Genomic DNA, 19,532 nt, shown 5'->3' on the forward strand with positions numbered 1-19,532 from the left:
AAAGCATGTACGAGCAAAAGATTTCACCCATCCTTTTAAAAAGCGACGTTCAAAATTGGTTATAAAACACAGACTAGGAGAACAGGCTTTGTAGGCAGGGATTGATAGAAGTCTCCCACAATGTCGCCCAGCAGAAGCGATACAAATCAGCCTTCTAAATACATACACCTTGGGATAAGCCCACCTGTATATTATACCCACTTTGATAGCTGCTCGAAACTGCTATACAATGCAAACAGCTGACAGACTGAAATTTAAACCTACGATCTAAAAAGGGGAAAGGACTCACTATTTGAAACCATATTTTGCAGAAACATTGATCCAGATTACACATATAATTTCCCGTTGCAAGGTATAATGCTGCATTAAATACCACTAAGGCGGACCACCGTCATATTTTTGTTAGTTTGAGGTATTTTATACGGTTTCAACATGTGATATTTGCATCACTTGTAAAGAACAATACGTTTGTTCAACATTTCGAAAGAATTGCACGTAAAGAGAGCGTTACCAAAAATTTTACTGATTGAAGACCGGGGGAAATTCATATATTATCATCAGCAATCACAGCTAGGGTACAAAGTCGCAGAAAACTGGAAATTGGAACGTCCATAGAACCGTAAGCACCAGATTTTGTCTAATGAACATTAACATCTAATTTACACTAAACTAAACTAATAATTCAATCGATTTAAGTAAGGACGTTCACAGCGATGATGTACTAAATATGTTTAAGTATTTCTAGATTATAGCAGTCCTAAAATTACATGAAATTGATGTATATTGAAAAAGCACCGTGAGTTTTGCAAAAATAGTTCTGAACGCACATTCAGCTTGAAGAAATAATATGAGTAAATTTTAAAAACATTTTTTCGAGTGAGTTTCGGGCTGCCAAATTTCATTAGCTCAGAAATGCGAGCTGCTCCATCAGTGAAATGCAAATAATTAATGTTCACCTGATCTGCATTTTTGCACACAACACCACCCAGACGCATAAAGCCGAATTTCCATTTTAATTAAATCCACAAAAGTAAAAACATCAAAAGAGGCTTATTCGTTTTTATATTTCTTTCTTTTTTTTGCAAACAAAAAACATGCTTCCATAATGCTCATTACTTATATGACATGTAGCCAAAAAACCCCAAAAATACACAAAAGCATAATTCATATTGCCAAAAAAAGGTGGAATAATAAATTGCATTGAAACACGTTTCTCTGCAGCAGACACACACAAAAAAAAAAACAACATCCCACAGGCATTATTATTGTTGATGCAAAATAAATTGGCATTTCGTTCGAAAATAGCACCGGCAGGAAGGAGAAACAAAACAAAAGCAGAAGCAAAGTGATATTAATGGTAATGCCGTCAGCAATGATGCATTATGTGCAGGTCGTATAGCACACACCTCCCCAAAAAAAAGTCGTATAATCTCCAAAAATAAAACCAAAACAAACGCACCAACTGCAATTGCATAAAACTGCAGTTGCAACCCCCCCTCTTTTCTGCTGATCGTCCATCCCTCCGGAATGATTTTGTGCCCATTAAAATGGGCGTCATACGAGGAATTTTCGCGTTTCCAATTTCCGCCACACTTGTTCTTTTTGTGACCCATGCACACACACTCATTTTTGCACACATCTCCACCAATAATCATACATTATTTACAGAACACACACGCGCGCAATTGCTTTTCTGTCGCTTCCTGCAAAGTGATAACGACACATTTTCATTAAAACTCCAATAATGGTGGGGAAATACGGTTACACCCGCTCCTTACGCCCATTTCCACCATTCTACTGAGAGGGGTTGCGTAAATTCATCTCACGCATGGGGTGGGGCGGAAACTGCACAAATTATACGAAACATACACACACGACTGCAATATCCTCCTCCCCCCCTGCGCGGATGGCGGAATTAATACAACACGTACGAGTACAATTAATAATTTATGGAAAATACAACAACAAAAAAACAACATGCATTTCCTTTGTTCTTGCACTGATAAAATCCCCATTCCTTTGGCATTAAAATTCTCCCACACCATCGAATAATGCATCGGATGCAATACACAATTGCTCCTCTCCAACACTCCCCCACTCCAGCTGCGGCAAAACAGTCAGGTGGGTGGGTTTGAACAATTATTTCCCTACAAAATCCAATATATCCCGATGTGCACAGTATTTCTTTTTCGCAAAAATCCACATCCCCCGCCGGCTCTCGGAATGGGAAAACACACAGTCGATGATGGGCTGGACGGTGGGTTTTCCCAACATGAACATTAAAAGGAAGCCAATGCAGACATAAACCGGTGTGTGGTGCACTTGCAATCGATATTATAATCGGACAGAACCATACATACGTACACACACACACACAGAGCGTGATCGAACGGGAAAAACTCGAGCGCGAATTTCAGCGGATTTTGTTTACTTTTGCACTGCGCCGGCTTCCGACTCATCCCATCCTCCTCCTCCCCATCAGGGCCTATCTATCTCTATGCTTGTATCTCGCAAAAAGGATAATATTTCAGCTATGTGGCATGTCGTCCGTCGGCATGTGCATATAAATATGCACAGATATGCACGTGTACATATACTTTTGCGAAACGCATATTGCCAATCGCCGGCGATGATGGGTAAAGCGCGTAACGCATACACAGGGGAAGGGAAAGGCCGAATGTCCCCCTTCCTTCCCACAATCTCTCCCACGGGTGCAAGTGCATTCAAACGCATGCAATTTATGCTTCAGCGGGATCGCATTTAATTTTGGCAAACGAATTAAAATCGCATGCATCGCTCCGGCGCCGAACAAAACTTGACGAAAGCACCATAACATATCCACCAGCAGCCCACTGGCAAAAACCAAAACAAAAAAAAAACAAAAAATAAAGGAAGCCAACATCGTTTGCCTATCGAAATGCATTTTCGATGCATGAAATAATGCAGCACCGGGTGTGTGAGTGTGTATGGGGGGAGAGCGACCCGGTAAGCTGGGAACAATTCCGCCCGGTAAAAGGGATTGAGTGTGCGAGGCGGCAAGTTAACAGCGGGATGAGGATGAGCTGCCACTCTCCTCCTCCCATTGGTGTTGTTCGTCGAATCGGTATGCACAGTTCAGATATTTATCCTTGTTTTTTTTTTTTGGTTTTGTTGCGTCATGTGTGCCTTTTCCGCTAGACGCACATAAAGCCTCGCAAACGAACATTGCACTTTTTTGGTTTTGTTTCAGGGCGCACTGGTATCAAAAATAAAAACTGAATAAAAATATATCAATTCATTTATATATATTTTCGTCCAACTCCCCAGCAGAGGACGGCTAAAGAGTGCACACAGCGTCCGTGTGTGTGTATTGCCAATGGAAATGAACGGACGTATACGCATACACAAGGCAACAAGGGAGCAAAACAAACACACTCTGGTGCTGACCCTATACCCGCGGGAAGGTGGAAAGCTGAGAGAAAGAGAGAGTTGACGGGGAATTGCACGAATATGCAGAATGCGAAATGTAATCAGCGACCGGACCTGCGGTGGGTGGGCAGTCATAGGGTCGCGGATTTGGATGGAGTACGGTCTCCATCGGCCCGGGCCCCAAAACGGATTGACCAGTAACAGTGGACAATGGGTTTGTTTGGCAATGAAAGAGAGCGAGAAGGAGAGAAATTGGAAGGTTTTGTTGGGCCAAAAAAAAGGTTCGCGAATGTTCCCGCGCTGCCCCGCTGGAACAGTGGCAACAAAAAAAAACTGCATAAATATTGATTGCATAATGAAACACACAGACACATGTACGCGTACGCACATGGATGTGCAGGTCAGCTAATGGTGCGGGAAGGGCCCAACAGTTGCCGGGGGAATACAAATGAATAGTGAGAAAACGATAACTGGACGCTTTTGCTCGCAAACTCGTTAACAAAAAAAAACTCCGCGCGTGATCCTGGCTGAACCATTTCTCCCTGGGTGCGCTGGGTCAACACACACACACATACAGCACACGCGAATGTTATGCGCACGGCCAGGACGGGTCATGCCTGCGTGCGTGCTCGATTGCATTGGACGGAACAGACACCACACAGTTTCGATCCATTGCAATCCAGCAGCAGCAGCATCCACCACCATGCATGCAAAGCGAAGCAAATTTGACCATCTCTCGACCATCGCACGGGGACGGCCGGGAAACTTTTGGGCCGAGAATACACACAACCAGCCAGCCAGCCAGCGCTTCGCGCATACGTGTACGCGTAACAACGCGAATCGATGAAGAGTGATATTGATTTGTTTGCAACTCTTCAGCTCTCTTTTTAGCTCTCTCGCTCTTTCTCTCTCTCTCTCACTCTCCCTTTGTGTGGCATGCACACCAGGATGCAAACAGTGGCATTGTTGCCGTGATGAAACATGACATGTTCCCCGGCGGTCGTGTTTGGTTTGCAATATTTTACTCGCTTTGTTGGCAAAAGTTTGCCATGTTTGACATCTGTTACTTTTTTGTTGCACCCATTGTTTCGATAAAATGCATTAAGATTGGCGTGTGGTGTTTGCTGGGGAAGGTTGGGGTAGCATTAGAGTGTGAATTTCAGTTAAACGAATTACTTAAAAGTGCATTTTGTATATCAATATTCCGAATGAAACGCTGATTATGTTCAAAGAGGAAATAGTAAAAGTAAAATAGTGGAAAAAGATATAAAAAAAAACAATTTAAGAACGATAATTTAATACAATAATAATAACAATTGTCCAAAAAGACAAATAGTGTGAAAAGAAAGAGGAATTTATACTGATGAGAATATGAAAATAGAGGAAAAACCAATAAAAAACATAGTATGTAACCAAGAAATGTATAAGTGATAGAAAAATGTATAAATGCCTTTAAAAAGCAAAACAAAGATATGAAAATCATACTTCAATACAAACAAAAAAAGACAAAGTACAAAATTGATGAAACAACAATAGATTATTTTCTAAATAACATAGAGAAGATGTAATAAACAATTCAAGTTAAAAAGGAAATAAAATTATAGAAAAAGATTAAACAAAAACACAACTACAACTGATAAAAGTGATATAATGAATAATAAAAACAATAAAAAAGACTATTAAGTTCACTTTTTGATAAAAATTCGAAATAAATTACAAAGAACTACTGTAATTCAACACATTTCATTCAAAACACCATACTCCCAGCTCCACTTTGCAGCTATCGTAATCCATTCCATTAAAACAAACTTTTCCGTTCCCTTTGGATTAAGCTAAAACTTTATCTACACCGCCAAACTACTTCCCCGAAACTTTTGAAAATAATTCATAAAGATTAAAGATACCCTAGAGTGTTTGATATGAACTCCAATTTAATAAACACAAATGTAAACAACACAATATAAACAAAAGGAAAACTTTAAGCAAAAAAGAAACACTGAAACCCCCAGGAAAAGAATGAGAAAACAAACTTGACCCACAAAGGTAGGGCAATCAATAAGCGTAGTAAGAAGAAAAAAAATAGAGTGAGAAACGAAAACTTCTCTTGAATCGCGAACACCAAACATCATGAACCGCTGGCAAGCTCCCACACCAAACCACGGGAAACTCTGGTCACAAACTAAAAACGAACCAAAAAAAACAGAAAATCGTAACTCTCCACGTCTACTCAGAGTAGGAAATGACGGCAAGAAAGCACGGGAATAGCGACAAGAAAACAGCGTTCCTTCAAGAAGCGTTTTCATTCATAACACGAGCGCACCACCGCTCCACTCTGCAAAGCGCGAAATCATCGTAGTAATGGTGCCAAATCGTCTCGTACTGGCGTGAGTGTAGAGTATTTTCGTAGTACAGAAGGCAGCGCACATTGGCCACTACGACAACGACGACCGGTACCTGTGGCCGGGAAGTGATGCAAGGGAAGCGGGTCCACAGAACACAGCCGTCGTCGAGTTTTCCATTTTATTTGCGCCAAGACACACACACACACATACACATGCCAATGGCACATCGTACACACCACCGCCGGCGTCATCATGGGTGGTGGTGTTAGGCAGTCAATGGCATGCTGTCGAAGTTAGTGAAGTGTATGGGAGGGAAAAATAGTTGCTTGCACACGATCAAATGCACATGGCCTCTACTACCCACCTCTACTACTGCCCCCCGTCAGATTCTTACCCTCTGGCTGGGCTGTATCTTACGCGAACCGCGGGACTTTCGCGCGCGCATTTTGCACGAGCTTCGTGTTGTGCGAGTCGCGATGCAGATGCGAAGGAAAGAAAACTGCAACAGCTGCAGCACCATTCGGACAACATTCGGGTAGTTTTGGATGCAGTGCAGTATTTGTTGGTGGCAACAAAAAATGGCAACCTTGGAGGGCATGTGTTAAACAATACGTGTATCGTTATGTTTTCTTTGTTTCAAACTATTTGATTGTATATTATCTACTTGAAGGAAAAGCTATTTGTGATTCTTGAAAACGATTGTAGTGGAAAAACTATAAACAGTTAATTAAAAAAAAAAGTTCATATAACCATGGAATCCTTTATCATAATTTAGTATTTTTAAGAGAAAAAATAATCTTGGCTTTTTGGTTGTTTTAGAAAAAAGTTAAAACAAAATCCATTACTGGCCATCCATCTTTAATAGAGTACCTTTCCTATCCTCCCTTTTGAAAGTCAAACATGAGGCATTATTGTTTTTGAAGAATAATGAGAAAGACAGGCGATTAGAAATTATAATAGCAAGTGAAGGTATATGCAATAAAATTTAAGAAAATAATAGTTAATAAGTATAAAATGAAACAGCAAAAACACTCTCTTATTGTGACACCACTCAAGCGAGTAGTAGCTCCGTCAACACGCTCCAATCCATTCCAATATTTCGTATAGTGATGTGCTGTATGGAGCGCACCCACGACTCCGATCCGACTCCGAAAATTGTTAGTCCAATTCCGACTCCGGCAAAATGGAACCACTAAATCCGCCCGGAGACGGAGTCGTTCGGAGTCGACCGGAGTCGTCCGGAGTCGACGACTCCGAACGACTCCGAACGACTCCGAACGACTCCGAACGACTCCGAACGACTCCGACTCCGGACGACTCCGGACGACTCCGAACGACTCCGAACGACTCCGGACGACTCCGAACGACTCCGAACGACTCCGGACGACTCCGACTCCGGGCGACTCCGGACGACTCCGACGACTCCGAACGACTCCGAACGACTCCGAACGACTCCGAATGACTTCGGACGACTCCGACTCCGGGCGACTCCGGACGACTCCGAACGACTCCGAACGACTCCGGATGACTCCGGATGACTCCGACTCCGGGCGACTCCGGGCGACTCCGGGCGACTCCGGACGATTCCGAACGACTCCGGATATTGAAGCGCGGACCTACCTTCCGGAGTCGATTCCGAATTTATCGGAATCGGATCGGAGTCGACTCCGGATTTTTGCCAACTTTACCCATCACTAATTTCGTATACTGTGCGGTAGGATGTCCATTTCCATACGATTTACACTTAGGATCATTCATATGAATCTTCAGTGATAAGTGATTCGAATCTCGAGTCGAATCTTCAAAGATACATGAATCTCTAAAAATTCACGAATCTTCAAAGATACATTAATCTTTAAAAATTCACGAATATTCAAAAATTCTCGAATCTTCAAAAATTAACGAATCTTTAAAAATTCACGAATCTTCAAAGATTCATGAATCTCCAATGATTCATTAATCGCATAAGAATCATTTATCTATTAAAAATCATATATCTCCGGAGATTCCGAATCTTTAGAGATGTATGATTTCCAAAATATTTAATTAGCCCAATTCCACCTAAAACAGGCCCGAAGTGGGTTCAAGCCTCCCATGGACCGTCTCCCTGTAGCAAAACAAACTATCCGGATGCGTGGTACTTTCCAAGAAGTCTTGGAAGCCTGTATATGGGGGCATGACCACGAAGGTTGTTACGCCAAGAAGAAGAATAAAAATCTCAATGAAGATAAATAAAAAGCTCAATTTAGATTTTTTTACAGATTTATGAATCAATTGAGCTTTATGAATACTTAGATATTCGTTAATCTTTCCAGATATCAGAATCTTTTGAGATCCAAGAAGCTTTCGAGTTTCATGAATATTTTCAACTGAGATTAAGATTCATTGAATGATTCCAAAGATTCTTTCATATTCATGAATCTGAATCAGATTCTCAGAACAGATCAGAACACTAGTACTTAATGGTCCACCAGACCATTATATATCTAAGCAGTCACGGCATATGTGTTGTATAGTCAAAAACAAACTTTTTCTACATTGAAGCCTCCAGGCTGCAAAGACACAAATAATATTTAAATGACTATTAACGAAACGAATATCAAAATGACTATTTACCAAACAAATCATAATAAAAATGTTTATTCTACGTATACGTGACAATAATAGTTCGCTCAAAGAAGCCTAAAGACGAAAATAATCTGATAAGTAATAATATAGTTACATAGTTTGTATTCTGGAATATCATGTTTATGGCTTAAAAAATCATATAACATTAATCAAACACCCAATTTCATTATTCGAACATCCAATTAACCGGAAATCCAATTACTTCCAACACCACATTATCCATCTAAATGAACTTTAGTAAAGTGTTGGATAATTTGTGAAATTCCATAAAACCTCAATACGTATACGCCAACCTAGACGTCATTAGCGTCATATTTGCAGCAAACATTTTCCACATCACCCGGTTTCCTTGTATTAGAGACACAGAGCCCAGTTCCATTCCAGTCCCAGGGACACAGCGGTGCATCATCCTGTGCCATCCTGTACACCAATACACACCCAGCGAGGGTGAGAAGAGTTCCGCCGGGCCAATCATTAGCGGTGGAAAAGTGAACGACCTATCGACGACGGTGCGCAACCGGGTCTAGTACTACTATAAACTAAGCACGCCCGAGAGTGGGCTGATAATACCCAAACCCCTCCGGGAAAGCTCAAAACACACGCACACCCAAGAGCGAGAGAGGGAGCGAAGTCCTTTTCTCTAAACGGGGCGATTGGTCGTACACACACGCACACAGCCAGCCGAGGCACGTGCTTGCAGTTGCTTCCAAATTAGGAAAAACGTCCCAAGTGAGCATTGCTGCCGACCCTAGGAATAGAAAAGCCGGATACACGCGCCGATGTGTGTAGCTTAAAACGCCATCTTTATATGCCATAAATCAAACCCAAAAAAAAACATTGCACACAAATAAAATCGGAACCGAAAGACGACCCAGAGGGTCGCCGGAGCACACGGAGCAGTTTCCCGTGGTGACACATTAGACGGGCGCGAAAAACTAATATCATTTTGTACACGGTGCTCGGTTTGCTTACATGCCCGCCGCCCCCGTTGCGCCCATTGGTGGGTGGGGGTTTGTTTTAATCAAATTTGTACTTGATTTTGGCAACACATCTCATTTCCAAAACACAACGGGAACATTCTAACGATGGTAAATAAATCATTCGCCATTATATTAAAAATTTAATTGAAACACAACACATTCCACAGTTTCGACACGTCAGCGGCCAGGCAAACCGAAAAAAATATAGGAAAAGAGGTAAACCACCTCCCCACTACCATTCTCCGGCCGTTTTATTTATTATTTCTAGCTCAATGTTTCGCGTTCTCTCTCTCTCTCTCGCGTAGCGAACGGGATGTTCAGAGTTCCATCGCTGATTCTTCAAAATATCAAACATTCACAAATGTCCCCGAGTTCGAGATGGGCACGAGAGACCAAGGGTAGCCAGCAGCACTGGCAAGCAAATCGTCACCAGATGTGCACCGGAGCAAAGGCTCATCTCGTATGCAGCCGCACGCACACACACGCACGCACACGCACCCCTTTTATCCCGGGACGACGCGCGGGACGGCGCAACTATCGGAGCGATCGTTAGCAAATCCAAATCCCCGAAAAGCCCGAAATCAACCCCGGGGACTCGGGGTAGCGGCAAAGCATGGCATGATGCAGGCAGGCAGGCGAAATGAAGGTTTTTGCGCCCCTATAGCGGTCGTTGTCCTGTTTCGGTTGCGGGACTACTCCTGCGCCGCCTCACGCGGGCGACGGTTTACGCACACACATGGACATCGGCACATCGATTCCATTTTGGGACGGTCCGCGGAAACGCCACACCACACCTCTCTGCCACTAGGTGTAGCCGCCGTGGTCCCTTTTATGCGTGTGTCAGTGCAGCGGTTTTCATTTCGTGTCCGATCTGTCCACCCCATCTCTTTCTCTTTCTCTCTCTCTCTCTCTATCTCTCTCTCTCTCTCTCTCTCTCTCTCTCTCTCTCTCTCTCTCTCTCACACACACACATACAGCAGCGGCAGCAGGATGAGAAAAAGGGCCCTTTTCATTTGGCAAACTCGAATGAATGATAGTAGTCAGGTGCTTCCACCGGGACACCGGGATGGAGTGGACCGACCAACGGACCGGCCGATGTGCGTAAGATGCCTAACGCGAAAGCAATCGCACACACTGCACTCTCTCTCTCTCTCTCCCGGGCGGAAGGGCGCAACTCGACGTCCACACCACGGTGGTTTTCCGGCGCAGAAATCGGGGGGTAAAGAGGCCGTTCCCGAATCGACAGGTTGACGATGGGCAAATCAATAGGCCTTTAAAATGTACACACTAGTATGCGCTGCTGGGTATTGTAGTTGGCAGTGCAAACGTTTTGAAAGACTGTTTGGGAGTTTCATTTAACATTTAACGGATGTTGTTTATTTTATTCTATTTATTTTTTTTTTTGTATGGGTAAACACAGCTGTCTTTGAATAAAATCTATACGAAATTCATATTTGAGTGGTGCTGGCATGCGTTTTTTTTTTTTTTTTGTTACATAAAACATTGCATAAAATGAAACTTTGCATAAATGTCCATTTGTAAGAAAACGAACGACAACCGGAACCTGTTGTCAAAACACCAAAACGCATCAAAACCAATAAGTATCGATTACTAAACAGCAATAACAAATACCAGAGCAAGTAGTACTAGCCACACATCAACATATACAATAAAACAATACTCAAAAAAGAGAGAAAACTAAATTAAAAACAAACAAATGATATGCCTAACAAACAAATGAACGGCCTACGAGAACATCGATGGTGAAGTGGGTGGTGGGAGGAAAAAAATATCAGACTAGAATTGCATTCCTTAACTATGTATGTAACAGCAGCAAATACTTATATTCTGCAAAAAAATCGTTGTTGAGCTTTTTGTGTCGCTTTTGTTTGATCGGATCAGTTTTGAACCGCTGTTCACAAAATTAATAGGGTGCTCATGGCAATTTCAAAATAATTTTTGAAAAACTTTTTACATTTTTTGGTTTGTATTTTCAAAACAATCCTTACAGCAGAAAAAAAAATTTTGTGAAATTTTTTGATACTCGAAAAATATATATTTTGATAATTACTCTTAAAAAACTTATAAAACCTTAAAATAAGTTATAAAAACACTTTTTAAAAATCGTTCAAAAATGTATTTCTTTAAAACCTTTGTAGAATATGTTATTTATATTTTTGGACGATTTTTAAATGCGTTAGTTAGCACATAAAACCTGTTTTTTTTAAGTGTCTTTACAGTTATGGTACGACCATAAATTTGTTTTTGTGTCATAAGTCGTGTAAAAACATGTTTAAAAATTTGAAAAAAATATATGAAGATGTCAAATAATATTCTGCACAACTCATACATTCACTGTTTTTATTTATCTCTTATGGCTTTTCCGCAAATCGCGAAAAACGACTGTCCATATAGTTGTGGTAAGCGCTGTAGACAGATAAAGTAAAGACAATAAAGAAAAGAATGAAGAAAACATAAATTATAAGTTGAAATGACATGGCATCAACAAAAAATAAGTCAATGTATAAGACCAAAGCTTAAATTGTTATAAAGAACAGTAAATTAAGCTAAACAAATTGGTTTACTAAGAATGATTTAAACAACAAGATAAAAAAATTGCAATATAAACAGAGCAGGGCATAATATCAATGATAACATCATAACAGCAAAATCAATCAAAAGGAGAAGAGCAATGCAATAGTTCAGCATGTTATGAAATTAGTAAAAAATCAAAACCAAGCATAAATAGACAAAAAAAAAGAAATAAATAAAAACGATAATGATAAAGATAATGGGTTGAACTGTGAGTAAAATATCATAAGTAAGTAAAATATCATAACTGAATAAAATTACACATAGATATGGATATACGAAAATGTATAAATTAAACTAATACTAGTAAAAAATGAAACAACAACAAAATAAAAACAAGCAAATGAAGAACGGTATATAAATGAATAATAAAATCAAACGAACGTTAGTGAAAATGAAACAACTATGATGCATAAATAATCCAGCTGAAAACAAAGGAATGAAGATGAGGATTCAAATAAATGTATAAACTAAACAAATAAAAAATGAAACAACAATGAAATAACAACAACGAAAAGAAACATTAAAAATAATAAACTAAAGAAATATATTCGTCATAAGAGCAGCCAAAAGCAAAGCAAACGAGAAGACAGTACACACCGCGAAGCTTCAGAGCAGAGTTTCAAATTTTCCCATTTCCCCTCCCGCCACAGGTGAACAGAACCGCGACGCCGAAAAACGTACGTGTGCCCCCCCTTGTGCGAGTGTCTGTGTGTTTTTAATAAACATTTTAAAAATATTATTGCCTGACCAGCAGCATTCGCCGGTCGTCCGCCGCGTCCGCTGATAGGGGGTGAAAAAAACAAACACCACCCGCACACAACTCCCCCAAACAACCCCCGCTCCGACAAAACGGGAAGTATGCTCGCAACAATGCAGGAAAAGGCGGTAAGAGGCATAGAAGGGGGAAAATGTGAAGAGAAATGTCCTAACTCGACGCACATAGCCCTGTCGCTCGCAAATCGGGAAATTGCGTGGTGTGCGTAACCTCACCTACAGCCCGGGTCCGGGGACCGGACTGGACTAGGCCGACCGGGACGCCTTTGTCGCACACATCATACATAGGACGAGCGAGGCAACAACCAAAAAAAAAACGCCTGAATCTAGGCATCAGCGCGACACCACTTCTCGTCCTGGTCCTGTCCCTTTTCCCTGTACAATGGACAAAGTTTAATAAAAATTCTATCACACAGCATATCTGTGTGTGCGCGATCTCTCTTTCTCTTTCGCTTAGCCACACAGAAGAGGGACAGAAGCAGCTGGAAAGGGTGGGTGTTGTTTTTTTTTTTGTTTTGTTTCGGTTAACTCGGTCCGATATTTTTCTATCCCGAGCGCGCCAGGGCCCTAAAAACAGGGAAAGGATTGGGCCAGCATCTAGCTAGCAGCAAACGCACCATAACCAAACGCAGCAGCAGCAGCAGCAGCAGCATCACCGGGAGATGTTATTTTTTCTCGCTCAACGAACCTTTTTTTTACTCGCTGCTCTTTCCGAGTCCGTTTTTTTGCATTGCCTTGCCTAGTTCGTCATGAAAATCACAACGAGCTGCGGGTTGCGTAAGGCAGAAAATACGGCGACAGTTCGGTCCCGTGCGTGTGTGTGTGTGTCGGTGTGTCGTTGTGCTGCTGCAGCACATTCTCCACAACCATGTGGACCCGTATTCGGGGCGAAAAGGGCCATACATGGATGCACATACACATTGCGTCCACCTTCCATCCGCCAAAAGCAGCATCAGCAGCAGCATATCCTCTGTGTGTATGTCGCCTGTCCCCTGTGTCCCCTGTGCCGCCCTTCGGAAGAGTGGCAAACACGCAAAACGGTGTGCGCTTCGTTGCGTCTGGCCCGAAGCAGTGTGTGCGCGCCAGGTGAAAATGGCAGCATTTGCCCGGTGTTCATCAAAGCTTAACCCGGGATGGCCATCTCCCGGCACAGCGTCGTTACAGCGAATTGATCAATCACAAAGCGAGCCACACTGGGCGGCTCATTTCAAACGGTTTCTGGTGCGTTTGACGTCTCCTCCTCCCTGGGTAGGTGTGTTTTGCGTAAATTCACAAAGCAAATTGCATAGCGCGAGGCGACGCTACAGAGTTAGCACATGCGTTTGTGCGTTACGGTGGAGCGGACATTTCTGCAATCGGTTGATGAAAATGTATCCTGCAATCGTAAAGTTTTAATCAATATTTCAATCAATTAATCAAATGTAAAAGTATAAGTACTAAACTATGGTACCTGCGTCACTATGTAAGAGCTGGTTAGCCTTTGGCCTGACTGATTCTCCTTTTTATATGAAACTCTTACCCGAGTTTGCTCACGAACCGCACACACTTTCGTCCATGCCGAATTTAAAATCAAACTTAATAAAAAAAAACAACCAACAAATGAATTTGTGACGCATAATGGGCTCTAGAAGAACGGATTTAGTCACAGGACAGAACTGCTAATCGCCAAAGCTGTCAGTGGACGGTAAGCAATGGGATGTTTTAACGCTTTGGTGCTAATTGTCTACTCCATTTTCTACTACACAGTTTAGAATAGTTTAGAAATATGCATTCGTGCGATTTTTTCATTGTATTGCACATACTTTAGAAAATAATTAATTGCATTGCAATTGATGCATTGGTGTGAATGATTACATACGATTTATGACATACATTTACTAGCTAAATAATCTTACAGATTATTTAAGTACATTTATAAGCTCAAAAGGCTGTCGTTAAGGTTTCACTAATAATCTAAATAAAATTAAATAAATTTAAATAAAATTAAATTACAATCAGAAGGAGCAAGTAAAAACAATATATTGCAAACAAAAACGCAATCTTAATGAGACAAAACAGGCGAATCTTATAAAAGTAACAAATAAGTTTAAATAACAGAGATCGTTACGAAAGTAGTTCAACCATCTCAATTAGGACAAAAAAGAATCACTGTGGCAATACAATGTATGTCGTACTTTCACGGCTGAACGATAACTAATCGATAACTGTAACAGTGCTATAAAGTGAATCAAAAAATTGTTTAGTAAGTATTTAAAAAAAACGGGGAAAATCCCTTTGAACATTTTTTGATCCACATTAGTAGCAAATCGAAATCCTCTGAAGATATGTATATCTTTTGATGAGCAAATTCTCTCACTAAGATTCATTAAACACTTTTTTCAATTTCTTTTTTTAATATTAAAATCGACACTACTGCTTTGGGTTTGGACATGAATTTAGGACACGAGGACTCTCGCAGAGCGTCACTTTAAAAGCATCAAATACAGCGCCCTTTGTTCGCATTACCGGTTATCGAAGATTGCTCTAAAATGCACATCATTGGTATTATGGGTTTTCTAAGAGAGAATAAAATATAACGAAGCAGAATAGTAGGGGAAAGCGGAGCAAAATGGACCTGTCAAGGATTTTGGTCTGTATCTTATTGGCTAAACCACTTTAAATTGTTATTTTGACGGCAATCGATACTTCAACGTCTTATTCGTAAAAAAAAAACAATCAGAAGTTTAGGCATTAATAACAAATTTATATGTTTAAAATTAATTTTAAAAAATCAACGTCAAAAGTCGTGAAAATGTGCTGGACCACAACATTGAACTTCAAAAATGGAAATGGCAAAATGGACCACAACATTGAACTTCAGGCTTTGGTTTAAGCCCTTGCATCAGAGGTAGAATTGTGAGAGCAGAAATTTAAGTGGTGGTGGTATTGTAGCGACCTTAGCTTATACCACTCATCATGTCGCTCCTCTCAAAACATACCCGACCATTTTGCCCCAAGGTGGAACGACCATTTTGCCCCAAGTCAAACATTTTACAAACTTTAATTTTAAAAACTTTACATTACATTAAAATTGTTACTTTTTTTTACGTAAACTACAGATAAATATCATTTGCATCATACACATTCTTTTATTGTTAAATTCTTACGAAAGCTAATTTTCAAGACGGTGAAAATTGTATCGTTTTGAGCAATCATTTTATTTGCTACTTTATTCAATTATTTTGGAATTTTAGGTTATGAAACGTCCATGGTGGGCTTTAAAGATTGTATTTTATGTTTATCAATCATTAGAAGTCATAATAAACGTGTAAATTTGCCAATAATGAAGATGACCATGTTGCCCCACTTAACCATTTTGCCCCAGGTTCCCCTATAAACAAAAAACTGCGTGACATTCAAAATATCTTCTTTTTGGTGGTTCGATAAAGCTACTAACACTGACAAATGCTTGTAATCGGTCTTTTTTTTAACCCCTATTGGATTTTATGCGACCAGTATACTGTTTAAAACAGTTCAATCGTTTGAAATCGTATTCTGCGCGAAAGGCAACATTTATTCCTATATTCATAAATAAATTGGCAACTGTAATCTACAATTTCAATCAAACATTAAACAGCACAAGCAGAAATTAAGCGCAAAACAAGCAATTTTGTTGATATTTAATTTCTAATTAAATAATTATAAACACAATTAAACGATTGTTTCATTCTAAGCATATTTTAATCGCTTATCAATCATTCATCCTGCCGTGAAGTTTAATAAAAAGAACCGAAGTGATGATTAGGGATTCATTAATGAGCTCAGCTTAAACATCAGAAGCAACATCTACCGCCTACTCCCGAGTCCCTGTTCAAGGCCCGCCCAGGGGAACCGGCTGAAATGGTGTACAAATGAGTAAATCTTAACGCTCAACACCACAAATCAACCAATTCCCAAGCAACCGGACAATATCCCCAAAAGGGGAGGTTCGATTTTTCTCCCCGCTTATCATCATCCTTCCTTCCTCCATTTGTTCCTCCATTGTTTTGCTCCATCCATCAGCACTTGAGAGCAATTATCCAAAATGCAAACCAGCCGTTCCAGCCGCCAAGACTTGCAGGAGAATAATTTCAAAAATATATCGTTCGCCAAACCAAAACAGAAAAAAACGGACCAAAAAGCCGTAGAGTTGGAAGTAAAAAAAAGAGGGATGATGCACCACAAATCCTAGCCCATTATACGCCGCTGTTTTTGTGACGATTTTATCCTTTCAATATTAACTCTCGTCCACACACAGACACACACACACACACACAGCGACAGAGAAATACATGAGCAAACACACATTCAGATACAACCATTAAGAGTAAAATGAAGAACAAAAAAATCCCCCATCGAAAACAGGATTCGGCAACCGTTGGCGACCGTCCCGCGATAGGGCGATAGCGAAGGGAAAGGACACCAACAACAGAGTTGTGACTGTGTATGTGTGCATTTTCTATTATTTTGACTGCGTAGAATGGGACGGCACGGGGTGGAGAAAAAAAAAGTTATGTACGGATGCTTCCATTACCCTCCTATACTCGTTCATCGACCCTCGAGAATCATAGCTCTCCAAGTGAACCACTTCGGACCACGCGTAGAGCAATGTTCTGCGTGTTCTCTCGGCCTGCCTGCCTTTATTCACCCTCCGGAAATACGCTTTTACCGGAGGAGGGGAACGGGATGCACGCACGCACGAGCATAAAATCTGATGACGCACCACGCTGAAGCAAAAGGGAGGGCTAAATACGCACAGTAGAAGCCACCACGCATCCTGAACCTAGCCCAAGACCCGGTTGAATTTTTTCTTCTCTGCACACTCTTCATTTACCTGCACCATTTTTAAAAATGTATCTCTGTATGCGTTTCTTCTGTTCCGCGTGGTCGCCGCAGCGTCTGATCCGTTGTGTGGTTCAGTTGGCTGAGATGGGGTTCCTTCTGCGCGGCTTCTTTCCTTACTCCGGGGCAAAGAACACACAAGCACAGTTTTTTTTCGATTGACCAACAGGAATCACACACAATCCTCCTTGCAGGCCGATGGTGAAAAATGCGCTGTGCAAGACAAGGCTTGCTTTGGGTGTTGATGCCGTGTTGTCGTCCTTTCCTTGTTGACTTTCACCAAACTCGTAACCAAGCACCCAAAGGAATCAGCCTACTGCAGCTGGAACTGTTTTGTTTGATGCACCAACACTTCCGTCACGAACACTATACCCGGCTGTTGTTTGTTCCAGGCAGGACTTTTCCACACACTTTTAATTACTTTTTTATGTTATGTTGTGTGTAGAAGAAATAAAACTGATTGAAACACTTTGCACGAAACTGCATTAGTTCACACTATTTTTGAAAAGGCAAATAAAGAGAAATTAGAAATTAAAACAAATAAAACACTAATTAGCGCGTCCGAGGTCCGCTGGTCGGCCGCAGGGGAGGGCTTAATATTTCACGTTTCCTTTCAGCACAGAGTCACAACACACCGGCGACCCCTTTCTCGAAAGGCGCACACTTAATGCCGTACTTCCACTGGCATCCCGGCGGGCGGATTAAAAATCCCCAAAAATCCTGTCTTATTCGTGTGGCTGAGTGATCCGCACAAACCGCACCGAAGAAACACTGCAAGGAGCTGAACCGCGCACAGTACCAAAAGCAGCAGCAGCAGCAGCAAGCTACAACCCGAGGGACTTTGGCACAAAGCACGTCAACCTTCAACTTCGACTGCGCTGCGATTGATTCCGGCCGACGGTGGTCGCGACCGATGAAAGCGGATTCCGTTCGCTAGCGCGCGCGTTCGAACGACGAACGCAACGCGAAACACAAACAGAGGAGGAACAAACCAAAAAAAAAGGTACAGGACACTCTGCGCGCACCACTACACACGCACACTCACGGAGGTGTATGTGTATATACACAAGGGTCGTTCGTCCTCGTTGAGAGGGATCGCAAACACACTGTGATTGTTGTTTTTTTTTTTTGCTTCGAAATTGCGTGTTTCGGCAGCAGGGGGAATCCTTTTTCCGGTTGTGTGAGTGTGTATGTACATTACGCATACAGAGGCAGAAAGCGGTGCGTGTGGCGCAAGGTACGCTTCATACACACATGTGGTAGCAGCACGAAGTGCAGCCAAAGTGGTGGGGACGATGGGGTTGGGATTTTTGGGATTTTTTTTTCTTCATTAACACGTTGCTAAGGATTACGAGCAGGGGCCAAACTGGCCGATGCACATTGCACCGTTTCCGAAACAACCACACACACACGATGAACCGCACGAGGCATGGCAACGATGTAAACAAATCGCACGCAGTGGAGATGCTTCCGATAAGAAATTACACTAATTACACTTTTAACACTTTTTGTAACATTCAAACATCTTATATCAATTGCAGTTATACCTTTAGGATGCAGTGAAACCAAAGAAAAGAGCCCGGAAAAGCACGAGCGGAGTGGAAAACAAACAAACACACGTGCTGTACCGATTGTGACAGCCGATGGTGGCACCGGGCCGGTCAAGGTTACTAGAGATCAGTGTGGCCAGATTATTTTGACGGTTTTCAAGTAGGAGCACCAAAAATTTTGTCGGTAGTTTTCGGATAGAGGTTCAGGTTTTTTCTGGTAGTTTTCGGTAGGTTGTGAAATTTGAAACTCAGTTAAAATGAAGTGCTGTGCGGGGGGAGGAGAGGGGTGGTGAATATGCTAATCTGCAACCTAATCTTAGCGGTCATACGTCACATTTGTTCAGAGCGGTGGCGAGTTCCTTTTCTCGGGGATCCACGCTGCCGCTAAGGGTCGT

The 19,532-nt window shown here is 41.6% G+C and overlaps 1 protein-coding gene across 3 annotated transcripts in view; it reads right to left on the minus strand.

Annotated features, from left to right (window-relative positions):
- Window positions 1-19,232, minus strand: part of LOC120901515 (neuroguidin) — a 39,934-nt gene extending 20,702 nt beyond the window's left edge. The window contains exons 1-2 of one of the 3 annotated variants that reach the window (XM_040309531.1): window positions 19,135-19,232; window positions 17,580-18,082 (exon numbers count right to left, since the gene is read on the minus strand). In XM_040309531.1, coding sequence (XP_040165465.1) covers window positions 17,580-17,588 — 9 coding nt within the window. In that variant the 5' untranslated portion in view covers window positions 17,589-18,082; window positions 19,135-19,232. Of the gene's footprint in view, window positions 1-17,579; window positions 18,083-18,348; window positions 18,467-19,134 lie in introns of those variants that run through there. The other 2 variants (XM_040309533.1, XM_040309532.1) reach the window with 2 other exon arrangements.
- Window positions 19,233-19,532: the final 300 nt, after the last annotated feature.

This window comes from Anopheles arabiensis, chromosome 3, assembly GCF_016920715.1.
Source record: "Anopheles arabiensis isolate DONGOLA chromosome 3, AaraD3, whole genome shotgun sequence".
Classification (NCBI taxonomy): Eukaryota; Metazoa; Arthropoda; class Insecta; order Diptera; family Culicidae; genus Anopheles; species Anopheles arabiensis.